We start from the raw sequence: 16,049 nt of genomic DNA, 5'->3' as shown, positions 1-16,049 counted from the left end.
TCTCTTTAATTAACAGAACACTTCATAAAAGCAATAATTCTCTAAGGTCAAGACTACATCTGCTAGCCTAAAAGAAACTCAAAAAGCAGCTAAATATGCTTTTGGACAAACTTGCAAMCACAAATTAGTTCAACTCTAATGTAGTTAAAACTTGGGAGGCTAAGCCCATTTCACACACTGACTTCCTGTCTCCTACATAGCTGAATCAGTTCAAGAAGCACTCTGCAGCAAAAGGATACAGTCTGCTTGTTCAGAGCCTGCTTTAATCCTATCTTGAATGTCTTCCAGCAGCTCAAAATCTGGCAGCATTAGTGACCTATGTACAGTAATGTTTTGGTATTGATCCCCACTGGCAAGGCCGTTCCTAGTGCCATTAGTGCCAAACAAAACTACAGCAACTTCATCTTTACTCTCAGCAAAAACCTGCAGACACAGAGAACACAAAACAGGTATAAAAACACAGGTAGATTCATAAACAACTGTGGTAGGCAAATTCCAKCAAGCTGAGCTCATTCTGAAACATCAATTACAATGGATTTCCATWTTTTATTTATTCAGTGCTATCCTCTCAAAGTGTACTCTTACAGAGAATTCACTAAGTTAGACATAATTAAACAAACAAATTAACATGAGGATATGGGATAAAACAAACAAAATTGGTTGATTCAGTCCTCAAAATTAATCTTCTGTGTGGTAATTATAAGAATGTTGAAACATTTTAGAGAAAAAGTACTTATTTTCCCTAAAATTTTCTTCTGCTCTGAAGAAAAAGTGACCAACCCAAGTGTCACATCTCATGCCCAAAAAACACCTGAAACAAAGAGCACTGTCACTCCTGCATAGCCAGACTAATTCTCACTCATTTCCCATTTATTTAAATTATTTCTAAATGAAGAAAATATTTCACAGATGTTATTGTTTCATCYCTCTCTCTCTTTTTAACAGKTTTTTTAACACCTATGGAATTACAMATACCTGTCGCTGCACAAACTTTGTCATAATCTTCTTAGCTTGGTCAAGTGAAGACTCTTCACCAGGGAAAGAACTGCTCATTGTAAAGCCCACATCCAGGCACAGCACTGTTGCCACCTAGAAGGGAAAGGATTAAGAATTAAAAATAAAATATAAACATCATGACTTAAAAGGGAAAAAGGGTACATACAAAACCTAAAAAACAAACTACACTACAATTTGTTTCTTTTGCAGTAATTGTCAGTAAGAGACAATGGTGGATGACAGAACTGGTGGTATAACTGCAATGAATGGAAAACCATTTAACCCTSTACATGTTCCAGACATTTCAGTGGAGATCCAAAAAAATCCTTTCACATATAATCATTAAAGGGGGAGCAATTTCTATACAATCCCATGAATGTATTAGGGATCTAAGGGCTGTTCTGCACTAGGAAATTAAACAGATATTTTAGGTGACAATTGCAAGGATGAATTCCAATTTCAATTTAGGGGCTTAAATCCCACAAGGTAGCCTATGTTTTTGCATTTTTGATCATCACTTTAACTGATCTATACAAAATACTGCCCAAATCTGTATATATTGATACACTAGAATTAAATCARATTGCTTCTTGCAAATTCTCATTTGACTCTAAAGTTCTTCACAGACTCTGTTCGTCACTCTGCCTTCATCAGTGGCTTTCCTGGGAGCTGGGAATGAATGCCTCTAAGTTAGCTAGGTCTGCAGAAGCTTAGAGTGGAACAGAGGCAGTTACTGAGGCTGCACTGCATTCTCTCATGAGCCTTGTCAGTGCTCACCTCCAGCCAGAGGAATTACTTCACCTGCAGACCCTTCTCGCCTTGGTGCTGTCCTGCCTCAAAACACACAATGGCTGGCAGCMAAATCCATCCTGTTTTCCAAAACAGGTAAAATTCTCTTCACAGCTGGCAGGGTGACAGCAGAGAAACCAAAGAAGGGCAGGAGTGAAGAGGTGCTGTTTTGCTTATGAAACACACGATGAAGCGTCAAACGCCAACACACTCTTCTGAACGGCAGCAAACACAAGCTCGGTGCCCGTTCAGGGATGTGGAACCCTCCTTCAGGAAGAGGGCAGGTTCCTCTTTTGATAACCCTCCTCTGTGTGTCGCTTCATCCGTTGTTACRCTCTGGGCTCCCCAGCCGAGCACCCAGCGCTGCTCTGTCAGTGCAGGGCCCGAAGCGACRCTTTCCCGATGCTCTGCACAGGGACCGCAGGACAGCACTGTCACACCTGAGCTAAACCAACCTGCTCTGCTTAATGCTGATAAGGCCGATATGGAACAGGCCTGCCTTTATCTSTGACCTCTCGGTGCTGAAGTAGCTATAATAAAGCAGAGGCAGAGAAAGCTACAGCTGCACAAAGCTATGTTTAACAGATACTAAACCGCGCTGTACCACAAGAGACCTTAACGCAGCTTTAACCAACAAGATTCCTTATGCACCACACACACAAACCGCATTTTCAACAGAGTAAAACCAGTTCTACCATTGTYTTAGCAAGAGCAATAGCAATTACTRCTGCAGGAGCTGCACTGTGCTCCAAAGCAGGAAACTGACTCCCTTTGAGCTAGTCAGCTCTGTACGGACAGCGGCTCGGCGGCTAGCATGGGGAGGAGTTACCCGGTGTCAGGGATGGGTGCAGGGGGTGCCCGGAAGCGGCGGGACCCCGACAGGACCCCGAGAGCACCCCGGGACCCCCCGCCCTCACCTTGCCGCCGGGCGCCATCGCGCTCGTGCCGGGACGCGGTGCGCCGCGCTCAGCGCTCCGGCCCGCGCCGGGCCCCGCGTCCCCCCGGGAACACAGCGGCGGCGCCTCGCGTTCCGCGGCGGGGGCAGCGCCACCTAGCGGCGGGCTCGGGCTCGGGCGGGGCTCGGTGCCGGGGCGGGCTCAGACGAGGGCGCAGGCGGGGCTCGGGCGCGGCCGTTCCCGGCTCTGCTCCGGTCCGGGCCCTGACCCAGCCCCGTCACRGCCTCCGGTTGGGCCGGAGCTGATTCGGGACGGGCTGCAGGGGGAAACTGGGCTGGGTGCGGCCGGGCTATGGGAGAGGCAGGGTAGATGCGGATGCCCCCGGCATCTTTCTCCTCAGGTCTCCCCTCAGCCTCCCCTCAAAGCGCCACATCTCGCAGGAGTGGCTGTGGTTGTCATTTTGACCATAGTGTGAGCCGAGCGTAGCCAAAGACAAGSCCGGGGTGGGTGGACTGGGGTCTCTGAGGAGAGGGGGTGGCAGGGCGAGTGTCAGAGGCTCTGCCCTGTCCTGTCCTAGGGCACCTCCCGGTCCTCCCATCGTGATGGAACCGCAGCCATCAGCCCAGCCCCACACAGCTGCTCACCTGTCCYCCACCWGCGGGACTGGGGAGAGAATCTGAAGGGTAARAGCTGGAAAACCCGKGGGTTGAGATAAAGGTAGTTTAATAAGAAAAGCAAGAGTCAYGCACACAAGCAAAGCAAASCAAGGCATTCATTCACTGCTGCCTCAGGGCAGGCAGGCGTTCAGCCATCTCCAGGAGRGCAGGGCTTCATCACAACTAATGGTGACTTGGGAAGACAAACTCCATCACTGCAAATATCCCTCCTTCTTCTCTCCACTTTACATACTGGGATGTTATGTGGTTTGGAATATCCCTTTGGTCAGCTGGGATCACCTATCCCAGCTGTGTCACCCCCAACTCCCTTGCCAACACATGGCCATATGAAAAGCAGAAAAGGCCTTGCCCCTGTAAGCCTTGCTCAGCAATAACAAAAACATCTCCATATTGYTGTGTGTTCAGCACAAACCCAAAACACAGCCCCATACCAACTGCTATCAAGAAAATTACCTACCCCAGCCAAACCCAGCACASCCCCCCAGAGGGCCTGTCCTCTTCATGGCACCGCAGAGTCCCACCGGACACAGCCTGCTGGGCAGCAGCCATTCCCCTTCACCACTAGGACAGGGATTTGGGCTGTCTGGAGCATCTCCTAAGTTGCATTCTGCCTGTGMATCACCAGTGGGTCAGGATTGTTTCATTAAACACTGGCAACACCCCTAACTGTCCCCACCATTAACAGCAGAGAGAATTTCTGAACCACACTACATCCAAGCTGTTGGATCAAACTGGAACCTGCTGCTTTTAAAAAGTCCCAAGTATAATAGATGCTGTATCCCATATATCTTGATGCCTATTTAATATTAAATCATCAGAGCTTTATGAGAATTGAAAGTATTTCATCACATGTATAGAGTACATCTTGTTCTGCATTACCTTCCATGTATCTTTTGAGGATATCATTACCAGTGTTCTTTCACTTTTAGGCATATCTCAAAACCCACATATTATCTATAATTATTCTCAAAACAGAGCTYGAAGTGGTGATACTAGTATAATACAAAAGAGTAAATCTCACATGAACACTTCAAAAATCTTGTACCAGAAGACCAACCCTACAAACACAAGTGTTTCATTTTTTTATTGAGTGATGTCTGAAGAAAAAAAACCCTTTCCCTCCTTACTACATTGCCATGCTTTGGGAGTACTGATAGTTGAGGGATTCTCTCTTCAAAGCACTTTGCATATAAAAGGAACAGAGCATCTTGGCAATGCGACAAACATTTTAGGAGAAACCGGTAGACAAAAAACCCCAGTCAGCTACTGCCAGAGAAAATCTTGCATTGTCTTCCTGAATGTCTCTAAGGAGATTTCAGWTTAATCAGACAAGGAAATCAGGCTGCTTATGATTATTATTATTATTCCTGATGTTATCTTAGTCCGAAAGTACTCCCTCTGGCTCACAACCAGGCAAGCCCCACTCCAGCTGATTTCCAACATAGCTTGCATTCTAGGCACAAGACAGGAGATGCGCACACACACGTGGGAAGAACAGAGAAACCAGAACTCATAAAATTCCTCARCAATAGCCTTTCACAGACCAGCAGAAAAGCATTTTCCAAGGCATCATGGTCAATGAACATTTTATTTTTGTGCTGGGGCTGGAAAGTAAAACCCCAGCACTGATTGCTGGAACAGAATATTGACATAAACTACTTCTCTCTGAATGCTAGATTTGACATGAAAGTTGAATCCCAGGCTTTAGTCCAAGCTCTTGCAGCTAGAGCCACAATTGCAAACATAACTCAGGGAAACCCAATTTGGGCCAGAACTGGGAACCTCTGATTGCAGGAGATTTGTATGCCCAGCCCAGGCACCAGCACCCCCTTTCCTTACATAGTCTGAGTAAAACTAAAGACACCTATAACCATGAAACTCCATCTGTRATAGTCCTATCCTTTAGCTCTCAATCTGACATAAACGAGTGCTTTTARCTCCCTGGCAAAATGTACAAACAATAAATCCAAACATTTCCCCTTCTTACCTTCATGGTGCCAGATTTCCTCAGAGCTGTTTCCACCATTAAAAGGAAAACTAGCTAATCATTCCTGAAACAAACSTTAATCCACATTTCCTTTTTCCTTTACAAATCTGAACAGAGCTCCCTTATAAGCAATTATCTAATCTGACTAATCAGCTCCATCTGGGGGCACTGGGGCTTTGTTAGCCTGGATGAAGATTTGAGGAGCTTTGCTTGTAAAAGCTTGCCAAAAATGTCTGTGATTAACTATCCATTTCTATTTTATAGAATGTCAGTCTCTGGGTATAAATAATAAACATGTGACATCTTGAAGGACTGAGGATCCAGGGTGATCAGCTGTTATCTCATTCACAAAAAAAAAGTGAGTCCCACCTTAGTGTCAGTGAGGTTCTCACTCGTTGCTCTGCTCATTCCTTTTTTTCGGTAATCCTCAATCTCCCCCAAACCATGCCTGGATAAAGTAACACACTCTTGGGAAGTAGCAATGAAGGGCYTGCCTTGTGCTTAACTTCACTCAATGCCTTTACAAGGCAGCAAGGCAAATGGCTTCCCTGGGTGTTTTTTTCACAAGAAGGAATGCATTATCCAGAGAGTTATAGCTGAGACCCAGCTGCTTATGGCATCTCTGAGCAAATGTAAATGGCTTCAATGTAAAAGAAGCAAGATGACTTGGCCTTTCTCCCTCTTTTTACCCACAGGGTAAAACTTTGGATAAATGCCTGGTGGARAGATGAATACCATAGCCATCTGGGATCTAGCCCAATAGTTTTATTGAAATAGATACATGAAGAAGAACTTTCTACAGAAGAATAGCATTAACTTTGCAATCATTACCTATTCTTTGCCTGGGTTGATACATAAAAGTGGGCACTAACTGTGAAGTGATGAATTATGAACTGAATTTTCTACAGACATAAACAAAGCAAGGCAAAGACACTGTGACACCAATCAGCTTTGTATTTCCACCAGTACAAGCTTGGCAACAAGCTGGAAGACAAAGTAGATGGGAAATTGGCACCCAAAACAAAGCAGAACTTGGAAGCAACATCTGTTAGCATCCTCCTACGTTGGGCTTTGTGAGGTACGTAGATGTTTTATTCCAARAGGTCTTTCCAAACACCTGCTTGAAAGCACATGCCAAAACTGTGGTGCAGACTAACACTAGTATTTATTATATCYTTTTAGTGATCTCTGATGGCCCTTCCCAAGGGATGCAAGCCTTACTCAGTCTTTGCTTAGATGCCTATGTGGAATCTGCCTGCAGGGAAAAGATCTCAAAGACCCACTCTCTAAAGCAAAACTGGTCTTTGGCTTTGAGGTTCAGCTGTAAGTCCATAGGGCTTGTCCTCTGTAGGACTCATAAACACTTGGCACATCACAAAACCTTGCCTTTAATAAACTTAAAAACAACTTTTTAAAAAATTCTTTGGGAGATTTAACAGTTTTCATCTGTTGGTCTACCTGCTCTGTCCATTTTCAGTTTAGTTCATGCAATGCAAAGAAATGAGCTTCTTAGGGAACTAAGAAATCACTGCAGCAGGAAAATTAGAAGGCAAAATAGGAAGGATAATACCACACCATCCAACTTTGCCTGAAAACACAAAAAAAAAAACACAGGAAGGAAAGGTAATGAGTTGGGAGAGAATATTGACTCAGGGTGTGTCCTACCAGGCACATTCCAGCTCAGGGGCTCCAGAATGGTGGCAAAAGGGCGGACCACATCTTATAAACTACAAAGCAGCACACCCAGAACTCCTAATCCCATACCACTGCAGAGGAGAAACGGCTCCTCAAATCCTTCTGCATGGAGCTAAGACACAGACACTCCACGTTTGCTGTTCCTCTTCCAAAAGACCATCACGGTTGCTTTTCATCCTCACTGGCCCCCACGCCAACTTCTGAATTTCCAGTTTCCTCTTCCCTGTCCCTTTCCCTTCTCCAGATTATGCAGTGATGACAGATTTCTCAGGCAGAAAAAATACTGGCTCTCACACACAAGTAAAGGCCTTATCAAGTGTCACAGAGAGGGAAAGAATGAAATCACAGGCCAACTGTGTTTACAGCCCCTTTTCCCCCATGCAGTATTTACCTTCTTCACACTGTCAYGGAGTCACACGCCATGAGAATCACACTCTTCTGCAGCCTACATGTATTGTCCTGCAGAATTGCTGCCCATCCAGTAGTTCTTCCAGCTGCTGTTTGTTATTCTTGATAAGATGAATGACACATTTGTCTAACAAGTTGAATCCTAGTTTMTTTCCTCTTTTTATTTATGAAATTTGTAATGGTAAATTTTTTTTAGTTCCAGTCTTCTCAGCCATTGTGCTTACCATCCCCCTCATTTTGGTGACCTTTACAGATTTCATAAGTGACATTTTTTCTTCAGCCAGGTCACGAAAGGACAGTGCTCAGCCTTAGATGGCCAGTCCTGGTATAAACACTAGACTTAGCTCTAGATATATCACTCTACCTGCTTTGGCAGCTATTTTATCCTACACAAAAATACACAACACTTCCCACCCTGCATATGAAAATGTCATTTAAAACAGCATGAAAGACTTACTAAAAAAAAAAAACCAAAAAGAAGCGGGAGAATGATTTAATATCATTTGTCCTTAAGCCTCACCCCCCTCCCCCCACTCCCTCTTTTCTTTTTACYTGTCTTCTGACCACCTATTAAAGGTCTAATTATTTGCTGTACTACTTTCTAGTATGTGGAAGGAGTCTGTAACTCCCTAACATCTTTGCCCTCTCTCAGCTCTTTTCAAGGTAGATGCTGTATTTGTAAACTCACACAACTTTTTAAAGGGAAATCGTTAAAGCTTGCTTTGGCCAGTTTTACATTTGCCTTGGATGGAATTCACCTGGCTCAGCTGATTTAMAAATATCTTCACTGTTTAAGCTCGCTCTGACATTTCCCATTTTATCTCTAATCAGTTTTTACTGCTGATGTTAATTGTGTTGCTGCCTGATTGCAGATGACCTTTGTRAATGGACAGTCTTCCACAGCTGTCAATTATTTAATTAGCTCAAAAGGCAGAAGCATATGCTGTGAGTCCAAAGGTTTCATCCCAGCTGAATCTCATGGARCTGTCAGGAGGAGTCTATAAACTGTATTTTCATTTTATTTATTTATTAAATATGTTTTTCTGTAAGAAGAAAAGAGAAGATTAAAGTTGCAAAAGTCCAGCTCCAAAATAACAGGAAATTCTGACATTTAAGTTTCTCTTGCAACCTTAACCAAGTATTTCTCTATGCTTCGATACAMGTTCAACTACAGATACTTTTTGTGCTGCAAAGTAACAGATTATTTCAGTGCATATTGGGATAAAGCTAAGGCTGTGCACCAAAGGAGTCATGGGACTCTTGCCTCATTTGCTACAAAAATTRGGAGACATAGAGTGAAAGAGGAAATTCTGATTATTATGGTAATTAAATGGCATTTTAAGAATTAAGTGCTGGTTTTTGTTCAGCAGATTGCCTGAACTTATCACCTGAACTTATCATCTGAGCCAAATCTCTCACCAGTAAACACTGGTTGTGTGAATCACATTTTCTTAATGCTCAGTTTGAGAGAAGTCAGATCTGGATAAGTGTTGAGCGCTCACAGCTGTATGTGAATGGAGCTTCACTTTCAACACAGAAAATGCCGTATTATACTGAGTGCTCAAAAAAATCAGCTGCAAGGCATCTCAGAGGGGCACTGAACTTTCTTAGACTTTTGTACCTTTTAAAATWTTGTGCTTTTCTTGCCACGTATTAGTTTACCACCATTTATGTCACATGCTATTGGGGAAAAAAAAACCCCAAAAGCATTTTCAAGAAGCACTTATATGTTGCAGTGGCGTATATTAATGAGAGATTGCTTTGCACAATCTGTGCACATGGGGTTTGGCCACACTTTCAAATATAAGGACAAACCAAAATGCTATGTTGGCTTTTCATTAAATGTTCTCCCATACCCCACCTGTATAAGCCCAGCMAGCCAGAGAAAAATTAGCATGAACTCCTGTGGATGAAGATGGTTCCAGACTGCTTAGGAAGAGATTAATTTTACATTCAAATATTAAAAATCAGCATGACATAACTTTTTAATATTTTCCTTGCAATTTCATGGTGTACTGTCWGGTAGAACTCTCTGGATGCATTTCTAAAGCAGAAAAGAAATATACTGCAGTGGCCTTTTATCCCCGTTTTTCAGTTCAGCCACTGGAGGGCAACGTAATCTCAGTCACCAGGCAAAGGCAGCTCTGCAACCCGCAGGTGTAGGGAGAGTCACCCAGCAAGCAGGAATTTCTGTACGAGGGTCTGAGAGAAATTAGGTAACAACAGCAGAAAAAAAAAAAAAAAAAAAAAAAAAAAAAAAAAAAAGGAAACAACAGCAGAAAAAAAAAAAAAAAAAAAAAAAAAAAAAAAAAAAAAAAAAAAAAAAAAAAAAAAAAAAAGAAAAAGCTCTTGCATTTTACTTTTTTTGGAGGTAGATTTAAAAATTTCTTCCTTAATCTAAAATCTGTGTTTCTGTTTAGGATTGCTTCAAGAGTTCTAAATCCGTGGATTAGCCAAAGGATTTCTGCAAGCGGTGATGCAAAGGCCACTCAGCCTCATATCATGAGAGGTGAAATATTTCCCACTGCWAAGAAACTGAAAAACCTGAGACATGTTTCTGCATTGGAAACAACTCTGGCAGACTTTTTTTTCTGGATTAGTTGTTAAATCTGTTACAACAAATTATTTGTTTATTACATTTTATAGGACTATCTGCCATGTAGGGTCAGATTTTCTTTCAAACAAATAGAAATAATTGGGCTCAACTGAACTCCAGAGCACCCTGATTCCTGGAGAAGACCAGAGAGATCATGTCAGGTATATTCACTTTGGGGAAAACARCAACCCWGCAATAGAGTATTAAATAGTGTTCRGAAAAATGTTCAAGTCTGTATTTTATGAGGAAGTAGAAAGTACCAAGAGATTGCTGCTGTTTCAGRTGGGGTTATCAGAGGAGCAGAATCTCATCCATCTTGTTCTCTGCATGGCCTTTGTTTCACAATCTTTATCACACCACTGCCTGTGCAGTGTCTTTGTTGGCAGCCATTAGCAATCCAGCTGTGTTTGCAGSGTCTCTGGAAAGTGCCTGCATGCAGCAGGGTTGTTCAGAACAAGCTAGCTGGGATAACGCCCTGCRTGAGGGATTTGCTTTGCAGATGCACAAGGATAAGCCTTTAGTATCCTCCCCTTTAGTTTCATCCTGCCTCCAGCAGCACCGTGCACGTTTGCATGCTCACATGCACACGCGCTGGCTAATAATCTAATTTAATCCCCACAGCACAGGATTTTGTTCCTTATCCATCCAACTGTGGGAGGGGATGAGGARTCTTCAGCTACCGATCAAAGCTCTTTCTGAGCTGAGAGGATCCCATTTTAAATTTCTCTCTGCCTGCACCTGGAAGCAGATTGAAATCAGACTGAAAGGATGAAATTTCGGATCTTTTGAAAAATATTGKCTTTAATTGCTCTTTCAARATGAAGCATTGCAGCATGGAGGATGGGACGTCATGTTTTAAATATTTTAATTCTTGTGACTTTCCAGTTTGTACAGCTTTGGTGGGGAAAGCAGCAATGTGAAGGAGGCAGCTGCTATTTGSGATGAAAGAAGGGATTAGGTTTTGTTTCTATTTGTGTAAATTGATGTGAACCCGTTACACTAGCACATACGTGATAGTCAGATGTAGAGGCAGGGGAAGAATAATTTCAGTTTTGTTCACAAGAATTCCTTGGAAGGAAGGGAGTCATCAATATGACAATGATTTTTGCAAGTTTTTTTGTATTAGACAGTCAAGACACATTAAAATTCGTGTAACTTTCTCTTTAAATTAATGACAAATTTAGCCATCAAAAGAGAGTTGGTTTTAGGGTGGAATTGGAGTCTCAGAGCAATGCTGCTGTAATCATGGGGCTGGCTAAAGTCACCATCATGACATGAAACTTTTGCCTTGGAGCCTGTTTGGATGCTGGAGTCCATCACTCCAGTGGTGTTTAATCACATTAGAGAGGAGCCAGTGCTATTATCACTGTGACTCACTGAAGGCAACTCTACCAACTCGTATTTGGGGAGAACCGAGATGTCATTTAGCAGTAACACTATGTGTGCCCTGGGATGATACTGCTCGTTATATTAAATATTCCATTTTTTTTTCTTTACTGGGAATTATTTCTGCTCCTTTCTTAAATCACAGAGAAGCTCATTTGAATGAATTAATGAAGGTTAAAATTACTTMTGTTTATTAATTCTGCATGCCACTTTTACATGGTTAAAGTGTTAAGCAAAATCTTCATTATGATGGAAGAATATTCTAGTAATTGCCTGTAATTACTAAGGTATCTCACTACAAATTCATTTAAGTACATCATTAGAAGCTGACATTTCCATACTTTGAGACAAGTAATGTATTTTAGAAAGAAAGACTGAATAAAAGGCATGCTCTCCTTAGGGGGACTATCCCAGGAGCTGTTGGATTCATGCCCAGCACTGACACTGTAAAAGCCATTCAATTTATTTATGATATTTGGGGTGTTCAGATCACAACTGCAGGTTATTCAGATAATCAGGCTAGATTAAATTAAGCTATATTTGTGTTATATCCTAATGAGCCAGTTTTCTGGTATTTTGTAGTAGAAATAATTGATTGTCTTACCTTATCATTGTAGGAGCAGAAAGAATTTGGCATATATATGAAGATAGTCAAAGGCACCTTCAGATATATTGGTCTTAATATACATTACTGATGGAGGAATTTGCAATAAACCAAGCTCCAGGGGGAACATGTTCCCTGGGAAGTGGGGGTTTATCCTATTTGCAGGCAGAACATACCATCAAATTCAGTAGRTATCCTTTTTTATCTTGTGAAGGTAAGTTTCCACCTGGAAGAAATAGCTGGGAAAAGGGCCCTAAGACAAGGAGATCACATCTAAGATTTGTATCTTAAGGGGTTCCAGGTCAAATTCATCCATGGCATATCTAATTTCAGTGGATACAAACCACAATGGATTTTAGCTGCTGTGCTCTGGGAGTAASGTTTTATGTTTCAGCACACTAAAAGCAAGGGCATTTTTTTAACACACGGAAAAATGCATTGTGTGCCYGACTCAGGCATTCTTTGTATTTTAATGCATTCTGACAGACTTCAGCTACCGTGTAATGACATGAAAATAGGAAAACTGAAAGTTAATGGAACTAGGTGATCAAGGGGGATACATGAGAGACCCTCAAGCCTCATTTCTCTGGACTGGTTGTATGCAATCACACTTCACCTCTTATGTAAAAGGATGTTTAGGGGGCTTTTTGAACTCCCTAGTAATTTACCTGGACCTAACACACAACCACAAGCCCTCCCTCATCATTAAATGGCTGCCTGTTGGAAGAGAAACTTTAGTAGTTAAGACAAGCAAACACAATGTCCCTCCTAATTCACCAAATTAATTGAAAAGTTGTGTTTCCAAGTGGATTAGCCTCCTGAATTTGATTCAACCTCTCTTTTTTTTTCTTTTTTTTTTTTTTTTTTTTTTTTTTTTTTTTTTTTTTTTTTTTTTTTTTTTTTTTTTTTTTTTTTTTTTTTTTTTTTTGTGAGTTCCCTTTTTCATTCAGGGAATAAGTGTGCATGGACTAATCTCAGAAATGAAAACACATTAATATAACTGCCTCCACATTGCCAAGTGTTTAGAAAAAAGCAGGAAGGGTAATGATCCCACAGATAATTCACTGCCTGGGACAAAAAGGGGTGGCATAAATTTTGAGCAAAATTGTGTCCATCACAGTGCAGAACTGTGGGCTGTGCATCCTTATTTTCTCTCTGTAATGCTAGTGTAATTGCACGCTTCAGTGTGCAAGAGCACATTGGAGTGGCTTTTCTTAACTAGTGGTTGCAGCTAGGCTCCCGTGGGGGGCAGTTATAAGGATCCATGGTGCAACCTCTGCTGATAATTTTAGCAAGGGCTTGCAGGATCCTGGCCTTAGGATTCAAAGCACTGGCCTGAGGGATTAGAAGGGTGAATTCAAGGGACTAATTGTGGATAAAAGCACATTCATGCTGTGATTGTTTCRGTCCTCAAAGAAACTTGAATGGGGTGAAGAAGGCAGAATTAGCACCTTCTCTCCCCTGGTGAGATACGTGTCCCAGTCATACWGGTGCACTTTGCCTGGTGCCAAGGTCTTCAACAGGAGTCCCTCAAASTGTTAACCATTATCTTATAAAATTATTATTGCACCTCGGAAGTGAGAACTGCAGGGGCTAATGAGCAAATTCTCTGGGCCCACTTCCTCCATCTCATCCTGCCACCAGGAAGCTGAGTGTCCTTTACTGGAGGTGGGAAGTCCTCAACATACACTCGCCACACAGGGAATCCTGTTCCCTTAGCAATTTTTGCAGCAAGCATCAAACCAAAAGCACCTTCTTGCTCTTTCCAGCTGTTGCACTGCCAGTTTGAGGACATCACCTGCAGGTAGCCTTTTGGCTCAAAGACRTGTTACACTGAAGTTCTGCTAGCCCTCAGCTAGGAATTTCATTTGGGTTTTCTGGAGATCCATCTCTCCTTCTTAGAAAAAAGAAGATTTCAAATAAGTGTTTTTCCTTTGCCAGCAGGAGGGTAGGATGGTAATAAGACTATGTGGGAGAGAAACAAAATTGTCATTTAATATTTAGACACCTTGAAAAACTGTGCTGGTGGATTCTCCTTTGACTTATCAGAGATATGTCTGAAGTACCCAGGGGTTGTAAGAAGTCTTCCCAGCACACAGCTGTAAATAGCAGCTCCAAGTCACAGACACCCAGATCACCTTTGTAGAGTTAAATATGCTCCCTGTTTTGGTATGGAAGTGTGTCCTCCCTTGCAGATCCTTRTGGTTAAGGCTAAACAGATCCCCAATGAGCGAAATTAAATCAGAAGTTTTCATTTGTGAGCTATGAAGCAAAAACAAAGAATCCAGGACCCAGAGATATAACAAGTCTGGATAGGCACTGGTTAACAAGGGGTAGAACTTAGACCCATTTCAGACACTTTAAAGTGGATCTTCAAATAAGCATAGAATTACTGTGTCCATCCCACCRCACTGATTTTAACACAAAGTCAAGCAGAAGCACGACAGCAACACTATTGTAAAGCCACATAAATCTTTATTCTCCACCCAGGCCAGCAAGGATGGGAAAAGGGAATGCAAGTAAAAAWAATTATCAGCAAACACACAGTACCTTTACTTTAAAAAAAATCCAGACTAGAGCTGCCAGAAACACACTCAACAATCAGATTAACTGGAATTCCCTGCAGTTTGACAGTGGCACATAAGCAGAAATTACTTGTGAGTTTCTGAAAGCAGGGTAGAACAAGACAAAAAGTTGTGCTTTTTTTCTATTRCAACAATTGATTATGATTATATATTTTGTAACAGGCAAACTGCTACAGAGGATAACGGGCAAGAGAGAAAGCTATCCAGAGCTGTTTAGAGAAAAGTCTGAATTAAACCTTTACAAATAGCACCAGAGCTAACCCCAAGCTTAAAATAGCCCCCACCAAAATCAATGACAGAACGCCTTGAATTTAGCAAGAGCCAAAGCAAGCTTAGTTAAGTGTAAAGAAGTAGAAAACACATGATGGATTGTCCCAGTATATCCCATAAAATGTGATCTCCAAACCCAGAAGCACAGCTGCCACTGCAGGGAGGGTACTATGACTCCTCTGACGCTCCTTTGTGTCTACATAGCAGTAAGAGGCACAGATTTGGTTTTGTCTCCACTCCAGCGGGCTGTTAGCAATCCTGAAAGCAAATCCTGCAGCTCAGCAGACATTTCACATGGATGTATTCTGTAATGAGCTAGTATTTATCATCCGAGCCCTCTGTAAGCTGAAGGCTCTTTGTGCTACTGACCCCAGCCTTTCGTCTAGCCTTGAACAGCTGCTGTTTCACAGTGACAGCTGAATTGGGTTTTCTCCCTCTGCAGCAATGCACACTTGCCAGCCATCCTTTCCCCAAACTTGTTTGCTGCATGTTGGGGCCAAGATACACAATCCACTCCTTTCATGCCAGCAGTGTCCCTTTAGGCAAAGCGTGAGAACACTTGCCAGTGGACCTTCCTTTTCCTTAATGCTTGTTAAGTATCACTTATTCCCACCCTCCAGCCATGTGGGAGCCTGCAATTTCCATGTGGAGACATATTAAGTAGAGTGGCTGCACTGGATCACTACAGACTGCCAGCACTGGCATGGCTTATCCTCAGCATCTCCATTAATTCAGAGGAATATCAGCCACCTGATTGGAACAGCCCTGGGAAAGGCATTTCACTGCTTGAACCAGTCCCAGGCATCTGTCAGCCTCTTTGAATCCCACTAAACTACCTGGCATTGTCTCACAGGTTGGGGTATTTTGTTTTTTGGTTGGTTTTTTTGTTTTTTTTCTGGAAGTTGATAATTGCCTTGAAAGACTTCACAGTAAAAACTGAAAGTAGGAAGCAACAAACACAGCCTGGCTGACTGTACCTGTGCCCAGGAAGCTCCTTTGCTTTCTCAGTTTAGTGTGGGATTAAGCCTGCTCTTGATATTTGGTTTGTGCACTGTTAAGCCTTCAGCCAGKGCTAAAAGGCTTCTTTGACCTCCCAGGGACCAAGGATGCAGTAGGAWTTACTTATTTCTCAYTGTCAGGGCTAGAAGAWCARATGGACT

General features: G+C 42.3%; 1 protein-coding gene across 1 annotated transcript in view; it reads right to left on the bottom strand.

Annotated features, from left to right (window-relative positions):
• Positions 1 to 2,797, bottom strand: part of XRCC5 (X-ray repair cross complementing 5) — a 49,576-nt gene extending 46,779 nt beyond the window's left edge. Inside the window, exons 1-3 of the mRNA XM_057364786.1 lie at positions 2,703 to 2,797; positions 976 to 1,089; positions 240 to 423 (exon numbers count right to left, since the gene is read on the bottom strand). Of these exons, the coding sequence (XP_057220769.1) occupies positions 240 to 423; positions 976 to 1,089; positions 2,703 to 2,720 (316 nt within the window). The 5' untranslated portion in view covers positions 2,721 to 2,797. The remainder of the gene's footprint in view (positions 1 to 239; positions 424 to 975; positions 1,090 to 2,702) is intronic.
• Positions 2,798 to 16,049: the final 13,252 nt, after the last annotated feature.

This window comes from Malurus melanocephalus, unplaced genomic scaffold (genome assembly GCF_030028575.1).
Source record: "Malurus melanocephalus ecotype Western Australia unplaced genomic scaffold, MMel_1.1 scaffold_42, whole genome shotgun sequence".
In the NCBI taxonomy this organism is placed as follows: Eukaryota; Metazoa; Chordata; class Aves; order Passeriformes; family Maluridae; genus Malurus; species Malurus melanocephalus.
This window is presented reverse-complemented; position numbering and strand designations above follow the sequence as displayed.